General features: G+C 35.8%; 1 protein-coding gene across 1 annotated transcript; it reads left to right on the top strand.

Annotated features, from left to right (window-relative positions):
• Positions 1–5,550: 5,550 nt before the first annotated feature.
• On the top strand, positions 5,551–7,620 carry LOC127074242 (bax inhibitor 1). Its single transcript, XM_051015545.1, has 6 exons — positions 5,551–5,846; positions 5,929–6,072; positions 6,163–6,254; positions 6,425–6,611; positions 7,141–7,296; positions 7,397–7,620. The coding sequence occupies exons 1-6, from the start codon at positions 5,730–5,732 to the stop codon at positions 7,454–7,456; spliced, it is 756 nt and encodes a 251-aa protein (XP_050871502.1). The 5' UTR covers positions 5,551–5,729; the 3' UTR covers positions 7,457–7,620.
• Positions 7,621–11,708: the final 4,088 nt, after the last annotated feature.

An 11,708-nucleotide genomic window follows, 5' to 3' on the forward strand; every position in this document is an offset into this window, starting at 1 on the left:
ACAAAAATCCCTGCATTGTTCCCAAACCGCATGAAAATCCGGGCTAGGTGACTCTCACACGGTCACTTAACCCAGCAAAATAAAAACATATGCGGGACATGCAGGAGAAAAATAAAAAATAAATAAATAATAAGCCCATTTGTTTTTTGGTTCAGAGGTATCTGGTGCTGAACTTGGTAGGGTGGATTACGATCCAATCCCCCACAACTGCAAATTAGGTTGAATAAAGGGGTTACACCAACTTATGTACCAGAGTCCCATGCTTAGAAAAATAAAATAATAAGCGTATTTGCTAGTTGGTTCAGAGGTATCTGGTGCTGAACTTGGTAGGGTGGATTACGATCCAATCCCCCACGACTGCAAATTAGGTTAAATAAAAGGGCTACACCAACTTATGTACCAGAGCCCCATGCTTAAGATCATAATCACTAACCGGTCACTTTACTATGAGTATGTACAGATAACGGGCTTAATGTGATTTCACTTGAATGAAAAGGACCTTAGGAAAACAAAAAGAAGGCTTAGGTATGGTGGGGTAATGTGGATTGATTTGTATAGGAACGAAGCCTACGACCGCAATTGCAGGAAGTGTCACTGTAATACCCCTAGTTCGATTCGTTAGTACCTATCGATACATTCCTTTAATGAACTCGTAAGTCTTTTTGCCTCGAGTTAACTCTATTTGATACTGATTTTCTTGCATAAACTATAAAGAGTTTTGCTTGAGGACAAACAAAGGTTTAAGTGTGAGAGAATTTGATCACACCGAATTACACCGTGTTTTTTACTCAGATTTCAGATGTTTATTAGGACTTTATTATCATTTTATTTGTATTATGCTCTCTTTTCTCTTGTTTTCAGATATTTAGCACTTTCGGTCACTTTTGGAAGAAACGAAGCAAAAAGACCTAAAATTAGGGTTTTTTCGGCGAAATTACACACATGGTGTTGCACATGGCGGCCGCTATAGGGGAAGCCATGAGTCACCATCTCTCAACTAGGAGGTAACCGCCACGTTCCCATAATCCACCCCATTTACACACATGGCGGGCACCATGAAGGGATGACGGACGCCATCTTTGGAAATCACGTTCCCACTAAAGCCCACTAAGGGGAAGTTGGAGGGCACCATGGTCTTTACAAACTGCTGAGAATCTCTATAAATAGCTCATTTCATTTCGTTTTCTAGATCCAACTTAGTTTTACAACACTAAGCATATAATTATCATTTGTAATAGCGATAATCCATCACCGTGGGATCAATATTCTTTTATATTACTTTGATGTTATTCGTGCACTTGTGAATCACAACGATCAGGCTGCTGACGCATGCACGTGGTTGCATGTGCTTGTGCCCATGCTTTTGGCGCATGCATGTCATCACATGTGTGACGCGCATGTAGTTTTGATACTTCTTTTATAAATAACTCTCCCTACACCCATATTTTTCACACAACTTTTATCCTACAACCACATTTTCTTTCCTTCAACTTCAATCTCCTTCAAATTTTTGAGTTTTAACCATGTCTTTTCACATTCACACGAGAAATATCGATTTAATCTTTTCCGCCGTCGCGTCTCCGGTAAAGATTCAACTTTGGAATATGGATTCGTTCGAAAGTCTTAATCGGACGTTGGACTGTTGGTTAAAAGGGGAAATTGGTGATGGTGAAAAGATTAGAAGAACTCAATGGCTTGAGTCCACGTTCAACCAAAATGGAGAAGTTCGTGAATGGGTGGATATTAAGACTGACAGAGACGTTTGTAGGATGGTGCATAATATGTTCAAAATTATTTTGATGGTTGTAATCGCTTAGTTATAGTAATCGTATTTTAATTGTTGTAGTTGTTTGTGTTGTTGTTTATGTAATGGTATTTCCTCACAAACTTATAATATGAAATAAAATTTATTTTTATATATTGCAAAAGAGGTACATGTGAATTTATCTTGTTGTGCTTGTTCCAACACTAGGACAGTTAGTACGATTGTGACTTGGCTGACGGCATGAACTACATAATCTAACCATTTTGTTTGCCGTATCCATTTCGGTTTGAATACTGGTGCTGTTTGGGCTACCCTTTTTCTTTCTTCGTATAACTTTGTTGTGCCAAACAATGTCCCCTTGATATTCTGGCCAGTAATCCTCTTTTGCCACAACTGAAAGACTAATTTTGTAAACATTTGATAGGCTTATGACTTTGTAAACGTTAGATAATAAGTAGGATGGATCCCTTCGAACCTTTGAGCATGCCGCAATGACATGAGAGCAGGGCGTACGAAAGACTTGGAACTTTCCGTAGTCGCACCAACCTCTATCTAGTTCCACTATGTATTGTCCCATCGGCATTCCCTCATTGTGCTCCATGGACTCAGCAACACTATACCAACCTTAAGTACGGTCAAACACCATGACCACGTGTGTGTTTTCTTTGGCAGCTTCGTGTCTAATGAATTTCATTGAAGCATCACTGAACAACTGCCCAGATTGCAACACTGAACTCCATTTGGAACGCCTGGTCTCAAACAGCGCCCATAGCCTGAAATATGTTGCATGCACCAAAGCGGTTATAGGTAGGTTTTAGATGCCTTTGAAGATAGAGTTCATTGATTCCACAAGATTTGTTGTCATGTGGCCCCAACATTGACCATTGTCGTATGCCCTAGTCCATTCCTCCAATGGAATATTGTCGATCCACCATACTGCATATGCGTTTGACAATCTTATTTCTTCACGGTAGTATTTGAAAGAAGGTTTTGATAATGCTTCTGCGTTGACAACCTTCTTCCGCAATGTTTTGTCTTTGATCTCCCGCATAAAATTCTGAGCAATATGTCTAATGCAGAAGACATGCGTCGAAGGAGGATCCTGCCAGCAATATGTCTAATGCAGAAGACATACGTTTCCAACTTGACAATAGTCCCTGGAGCATACTGTTTAAGATCCAACAGGTATTTTGGAAGTTGTTTGTAATACTCCTCCCAATTTCCATACACTTTTTCAGCCGCCTTTGTCCTAGCTATCCAAACCTTCCTATATGATGGAGTGTAGTGGTATTGTGCTACAATATGCGAGATTGTTGTACTCAACTTTAACGACGGATTGTCGCTAATGACAGACAAAATCTCATCACATATTAACTAAGAGCTAAGTTTCCGATGATCTTGCATTGGATTTGTGAGCATGCATGTGTGAATTGGACCCATGGATCCAATCTCCCAAGAATCACTCCTCTTCCGGTACGAAGCTGACAACCTGAATAGACAATGCTCATTTGGACAATAAATTTTGTACCTCAATGCATTAGTTCTATCAATTATGAAATCAACTGATAGTTCCATGTGAAACTTTTTAATGGCTTTTACACAATCTTCTTTTGTGCGAAATGTATCTCCTTGTTTCAAAGATCCTTGCATTTGCATGTAAGGATTATACCATATATCTGATGAAGGTTCATCAAAACCCATATTCAAGCTTGTCATGTGTTGAGGTGGACAGTATACATGACTAGATGGTAATGGTTCCTCTTTTTCATTATCGTTCACCATTGAATCAATCAAAATCTCAACTTATTCTTCTTCCTCATCTACAACATTCACCTCAGCTTATTCGTCGTCATCAGTTTCATAAAACACTTGTGACTGATCAATGAACTGAGACACTTGTTGTTGTTGTGGTAATATATACAACTCTATATCGTTGTGCCCTGATTGTTCGTGACTGACAAACATATGATGAACATCATCATCATCTCGAATCTTCTTCTGATAAAACTTTACCTGGTTGTCTGTAAACCACACCGGATTTTTATAGATGATTTGGCCCACAGGACTGCACTACAATTTCTTTTCTATTCTTTGTTTCATATGTGAAAAATTTGATCGTCGATTTATTGTAAATCGAGTTACCTCTGTGTTGCAAAAACAAAAACCGAATAATTGATGCTCAAATATTTCACCTTCGGTATAAGCACTGATCATGTAATATGGTGAGGAAAACATTTTTTAAAATCTAACTTTAGTGTATGGGTACTGATGGTGAATGCATTGATCTGTTATTCACATGCAATTAAATAGGATAAACGTTGAATGCATTGATCATGCAATTCATCTACAAGACAAGATAATACAATGCATGTGTCTGGTAGAATCTCTGCACACACAATGCATGCGCCCAGAAGAATCTCTGCACACACAATGCATGCGCCTGCACAAAAGGAATCTCACAATGGAATATGTGCCCCAATAGTCCAAAATAGGCGCCCATTCCAATGGCGCATAATGCAACTTAGACGCCCATGCATTTGGCGTCTCTTCATTGCATGGCAAAAAAGATACGCATGTGCCACTAACCTTGGCACATGTGACCATGCATGTCATAATGACAAGCATGCGCCATAGCCTTAGGCGCCTACTCCTCTCTTGTCACATGCATCCAATCTTATGCTTCACATATTGCGTACCTATTCAACCTATTCAAGACTTTCCCATCTATAAATAAGGCATCAACTCACAACATCTCATCATCTACAACACTAACAATTAATCTCTGCAACACTCCATCTTTACCACACTCAATCTCTGATTCGTTTCCAAAACGATTCAATGTCCCAATTCGGGCAACTATACCGTCCACAATTTACCCAACCACATCGACCTAACTACGATAACATGAGCGCCAAACTCCATTACGGAAGCGTCGTTGGCCAGAGCCCCCCGACTATTGGGAACAGATGATGATACATCTATCAAATATCACTGGAACTTCCACCGGACCTTCACACCAGCCATCATCGGATTAGGTCAGCACACAAAGACCTCAAACACCTCAGAAAAATCGTGGGAGACCTCAAAGACAAATTAACGCACCTGGATGTGGAACATGGGGACGTTTCGATCGGGGCGGTCATTGAATTTTTGTCAATTCCCATGTAATATTTATTATATCATGAATAATTTTTTTTAAAATATTTTATTTTATTATTTATTAAATAAGCAATAAAAATTTTAAAAAAATAATACTAAGCTGTATGCCGTCATATGAATTGACGCATACACCAAGGCACAAACATAGACACCATGGTTGGTGGCGCTTCCATGTAATATTTTGAAAGCATGTGCCAACATCAATGACGCCTCCTCTTCCTTTCAAATGGATGCGTCAGTTCATCTGACGCATCTGTTTGTAAATGTAGTTATTCCGATAATTTTTTTAAAATATTGATTATTTTAAAAATTAATTAAAAAAATGTGATTATTTAAAAATAAACCTCAAATATCTTTAATAATTTAATAATTATAATAACTTATAAAAACTCCATATTAAAGGTGTAGTATATAAATAATAAACTTCTAATTCATTTTTCATTCACTAATTAAAAAATCTCTCAACATTTAGGGCTATTAGTATTTTTTGATTGAACATTTAAATTAAATTTAGTGAACACAATTCTATACCATGTCATTTATATTAATTTATTAATGAATAAATAAAAATCTAAAACCAATTTCCATTACATTTAGTCAATTAAACAAACTTTTGACTTTGGAAATGAATAGACGATGCAAAAAACGTTAGGAAATTACCGATGAGGTCTAGAATAAACTGGAAATTTCGCGGTCTCTCTCCAACACACTATAAATTCCATACACTTCATCTATTTTCTTAGTTCTCAATAAATCGCAATTGTTCTCCATTTCGTAATATTCTACCGTTCTAATCAAAACCGCAATGGACGCGTTTACTTCGTTCTTCGATTCCCAATCTTCTTCAAGAAACCGCTGGAATTACGATTCCCTCAAAAACTTCCGTCAAATCTCCCCCGTCGTTCAAAATCACATCAAACGGGTAATTAACTGACTAATTTTTCTCATAATTTCATTTGTAATAAATTGACGAAATTAGCCTCATTCCGTGGATCCTGTTGCAGGTTTATTTTACATTGTGTTGTGCTATTGCTGCTTCAGCTGCTGGAGCGTTTGTTCATGTGTTATGGAATATTGGAGGTTTTCTTACTACGGTTGCGAGTATTGGAACCATGATTTGGTTGTTATCTACACCTCCTTTTGAAGAGGTGTGAATTTAAATTTGGTTGTAGTTATGTTTTGTTAGTTTGTGATTAGGTTTTAGGTCTCACTCTTTTTTGTTGGTTTCTTATTTGCAGCGGAAGAGGGTGTATTTGTTGATGGCTTCGGCTTTCTTTCAAGGTGCCTCTATTGGACCCTTGATTGATTTGGCTATTGTCATTGATGCTAGGTATGACTTTTATTGCTTCAAACTTTTGTTGATTAGGTTTGAGAATCCTCACGGTTTAGTCTCGATTTACTCTCGGTGAAATAGTTTTGATTCTAGGTATATGGCAGTGGCTTATATAGCTAATTTGGAGTTTTGGATGATTTTATGACATTTTTCTTTCATTGTTCCAGCCTTATTGTTACCGCATTTGTGGCAACCTCCTTGGTCTTTGCATGTTTCTCAGCAGCAGCTTTGGTTGCAAGGCGTAGGGAGTATCTCTACCTTGGTGGCTTGCTTTCTTCTGGCCTGTCTATTCTCATGTGGTTGCATTTTGCTTCCTCTATCTTTGGGGGTTCTACTGCTCTCTTTCAGTTTGAGGTATGTGAATTATCTTATCATTCTTGCTAGTGTATTGCTGTATTGCTACAAATTTAGTAATAATGTTTGTATTTATAATTTGCCACGACTCCTTAGGCGTGTCGCAGTATTACAGTATCAGACACTTATATAACACTCATACCACATGTGTTAGAAAAGGTGCCCAAAAAATAGTTTTTTCTTTCCTTTGATGCTCTTTGAATCGGAGTCCGATTCTCGCAACACTCATATAACATGTGTTGAACAATTCAAACAAATATTCAAACAAATGAAGCAATGCAATCAATGACTCCTTAGGCGGGTCGCAACAGATTATAAGATTAAATATATTTGAAGCAATGCAATCAATGAAGATTAAAGATATTCATCTTATTAGAATTTTTAACTCTTTTAATAATAGATGGGTGTCAGTGTTCTATGTTTTTTACATTATCGGTGTCGTGAGTAGGTGTCTAAGTCGGAGTGTGATTCATATATAATATGCTTAGTAATAAAATATCTTACTGTGATCTTGGTTGCTGCTTTGCAGTTGTATTTTGGGCTTCTGGTGTTTGTGGGCTACATTATAGTAGACACCCAAGAAATAATTGAAAGAGCTCACTTGGGTGATCTGGATTATGTGAAGCATGCATTGACCCTGTTCACTGATTTGGCTGCAATCTTTGTGCGGATTCTTGTTATACTGGTGAGTTGGACTCCACATTTTATGTTTCTTAGTTTGCATTATTCTTTGTTTCAGAATTCAGATTATTTGTATTGACAAAGTTTCTATTTTCTCTTCACAGTTGAAGAATTCAGCCGAGAAAAATGAGAGAAATGAAAGGAAGAAAAAGAGGAGAGACTGATATCTAGAAGGATTTAAGTGCTTTTATTTTAGTACTTTGTGGAGAGATAACGAACAATTTGTTTGTAAAGTTTTTGTTTTTCTGTTTAAATGATCTAATTGTGTTGTATTCTGTTTAATTGTGCAAAGTAGTTGGTTTTGAAATAAGTTGATTGAATTTACTAATCCTTTGTCCCCAGATCATAAATATTAGTGTCACTGTCTAATCATTTGTTAAAATAGTGTACCTAAGTGAATGGATATTCGTCCATTGCTTCACACTGGGGTCTGCAATAGCAATGCCAGTTGCCAACTTTTGCAAGAAACAACTTATATTAGTATGGTATTCTTAGAATATTGTGTGTGAAATGAAAAAACCACTGATTCGGTTGGGGGTATAAACTTCTCTGTCTTTTCATCCTTGAATAAGTATTTTGCATTAAGTGAAATATCAACATCTTAATTGGAAAAAGAGGAATCCACGTGAAAAGATATACTGAAGTGTGCTTTAACCGATTGGAATTGGTTTGCTACTCCATTGCCTACTTAGGCAAGCGAAAATGCTAATTAGTAGGAATGCTATTCAAATTAGTGGTAAACTTATTGATATAAAGCATTCAAACTTTGTAGCTATTCTTAACTAGGTCTGTCCATCTGAATAGATCAAGCATTCAAACTTGTAGCTATTCTTAACTAGGCTAAGCTGGCCATCTGAACATACCAATCATTCAATCTGAATGGTACAATTGAAAGTCTTGGTACAATTGAAAGTCTTTTTAGTGATTAAATATGGCTGACTATTACTCGTATTAAGATAAATAAAAATATAATATTTGGAAACTTCAAAGGTGTTTTAAGTTCAAGTATTAGATGACGATTAATTTTAGATGGTAAGTTTCAGCTAGATGAGTAATTTAAGATTAGGGCAAAGGGTTGAGGATTTTTATTGGCTCATCAACGTTTGTAGAAAGTGATGTCTGATCGACATGGATGACACTGGTTGAGTCAAGATGAAGGAGAAGGTCGAATAATTGATTCAACGATTTATTTCAGATGAGGTGATGTATCATATTCTAGATCTAACGACGTTGCAAGGAAGTTTGAGACAAATTGAAGAGTTAGTATATGTCAAAGACGTTGATAAATAAACTGTTTGCGAAGCAACGACCACACATTCTAAAGATGCAAGAAAGATTCACTTTGCAACATGTCAATGTCTTCAATAATATAATCACTGATTTGGTGTGAATTGAGGTGAAGATTGATGACGAAGAAAAAACAATTATCTTGATATGCTCTTTAACAGATTCTTATGACCATTTGTTGACTTTTCACATTCGGAAAAATATCAGTCTTGATGTGATTACAACTGCTATATGTATGAAATAAATGTGTCAAAATCATGGACGGAACAAGGGTAAGTAGGTTCTGGAAATAGAAGTCTAAATTCAAGAATCCAAAAATAACCTGGTGTTATATTTACAAATAGGGCATTGAAACTTGTTCAAGTGTGTGAAGTATGTCGAGAGTATCAATGGGGTAAACATTTGGGGATCAAAGAGACCTTGACACCATATATCCATCCAAAATTTTAAGAAAATAGGAATATGGATCTATTCGGAATATGGATCTATTCTCTTATATTTCAAACATTTCGGTCATTTTTAGTCGATGTGGGACTTAACCACCCAATTAATCTCTCCCACAAGTGTGATTCATCCACATCACTAGTCTTGATGAATAGTTCACTAATTTAATGGGAAATATGTCTTTTGATAAATGTTGGAATATCAAAAGATTTCTAGGCATAAATAGTTAAAATGACATCTTATTTTATCAACAGGTCTCCACATGCTTAATTGGAATTGGAAAGAAGGGTTACATAGGAGATATAAACATGTAATTCTATTGTTCTTGAAAATTTAAGGATTTCTTAATGTCCAACTTATATGCATCTGTCCGATGAGTGGGTTATGCAAAAGGTGTGATCGGGTTTAAGTTATGGGATCTGATTAAAAAGATGGTAATTAGCAGAGATGTCATTTTTGATGATTAGTTAATATTGAAGTACTCAGTTGCAATAGATGTGTCACCAATTGAAAGAGGAACTTCCAACAAATAGATGATTTACATGGTTGTTGATTTTTCACCAGTGAACAATATTTATGTAGTCCCTGAACCACAAAAGAAATCAGGCTCTAATACTAAAAATTGATCATAGATCCAAAGTTTCGGATGGCGTACAAGATTATATTCTTTTACATGATAGAAATCAACATTCAACAAAACCACAAGAACTATATGGGTATGAAGACTTGACAACATGTGCGCTTTTTACTAGTTTAGAAGATCCTTCCATCATTCAACAGGTTATATCTAGCCTTAAGAAAGATAAATGGATGAGTATAATGATGAAAGAGATGGATTAATTAAAGAAAAAAATAGATACGGTAGCTTGTTCAACTTCCTAAGAAGAAAAAAGTCATATGTTTTAAGTGGTTGTTCAAGAGAAAACCAATAGTAATAAAAAAGGGAAAAGTTCAACGCTCGTCTTGTAGAAAAAAGGTACTCACAACCAGGGGTGGCAAAACAGGTCGTGACCCGCCAAGACGGTCCGCACACCCGCAAAAAAATAGCGGGTTCAGTTGAGATTTTGTGCCCGCCTACCCGCTCCGCTTTAAGCTCGTCCTGCCTTAAACTTTCCAATAAAAAGGGACAGCTTGACCCGTCACCCCGCCAACCTAGTTATCAAGCACTCAGAATATTTATTTTGGTTGGTTGAAGGTTAGTACTTGAACTATAATTTTGGAATACTTGTTGATGATTATATTTTATACATTTATTTGTAAATATATGCAATATTTTTAAGTACAATTTGTTAAAAAGATGCTTTATAAAAAATTATTCTAAAAAATAAGTGAAAATCTAATTGAAATGTAAAAATAAGCCTATTAATCTATTAAAAAAATAAAATAGAAAAAATAAAAAAATAGGCGGGAAAGTTCGCAGCCTGCCACCTTGACGGGGCATACCAGATTTTTAAATCTAACTTCACTTGGCGGGGCTTGCCCGCCCCGCCCTTTTTTTTTTGGCGGGCTTAAGGTGGGGGGACGACCCGTTTTGCCACCCCTAATCACAGCAGCAGAAGATTGGCTATGATGAGTTTTTTTTTGTTCGACATACTTTTATCTAGATAGTGTTAGTTTTGGTAGCCAACTAGGACAATTTAGAACAAATGGATCTGAAGACATCATTTCTTCATAATAACCCATATGAGCAAATTTACATGGAGAAATCAGGGGGTTCAGTAACACTAAATATGGTAATATAGTATATAAATTGAAGAGGTTTTTGCATTGTTTAAATCAGTCTCCAAGAAAATGATACATGCGCTTTGATTCATACATATTCATATTACTACGAAAGATAAGAGTATGATTGTTGTGTTTATGTTAGTAGCCCTGATGATGGATCTTTATTTCCTATTATTATTTGTTTATGATATGTAGATTACTTCTAATTATTTACATGATGTAAACAAACTGAAAAAAATGTTGGGAAAGCAATTTGACATGAATGACTTAGATGTTGCTAAAAATATTCTTGGTATGGAAATTCACTAGGATAGAAGTTCTAGATAAATATGGCTCTAAAAAAATATAAGTTGAAAAGGTGTTACACAAGTTTGACATGAGTAATTCGAAGGTTGTGAATACTCCATTGGTGAATTACTTTAAACTCACATTGTATCAATTTCAATAGACAAATGTAGAAGTTAAATATATGTCAAATGTTTCTTATGCTAGCGTCACTACTACAAAATATACCTTTGGTAACACTATTTTACTACGACTGTTTAAGCAACCGTAATAATAACTCATCTTAACACGTATGAATTTATTTTTATTTTATTAAAAGACATTTCATCACGGTTATTAATAGCAACCGTGGTGATAGATGAAAGGTTACATGCTTCTAATCCTAACACCAACGAGTTTTTTGTAATAATTTTTTTGTTACAAAAAGGACTTGTCCATTTACTCTTATAAATATATAAAAATTAAAATACATATCACCACGGTTAGTGCCAAAAATCATTGACATTTTATCACGGTTTTTATTACCAACCATGGTGATAAGTTTTACATATATATAAGCAAAGTTTTCAAGCTTCAACAAAGAATAGTTATCTCGTTCAAAACATAAAACCCTAACATCTCTCTATTCCACATCCAGTGAAATCGTCTCTCTTTTTCTTCCACATATCTCATCTT

Source organism: Lathyrus oleraceus, chromosome 4 (assembly GCF_024323335.1).
Source record: "Lathyrus oleraceus cultivar Zhongwan6 chromosome 4, CAAS_Psat_ZW6_1.0, whole genome shotgun sequence".
Taxonomy (NCBI): domain Eukaryota; kingdom Viridiplantae; phylum Streptophyta; class Magnoliopsida; order Fabales; family Fabaceae; genus Lathyrus; species Lathyrus oleraceus.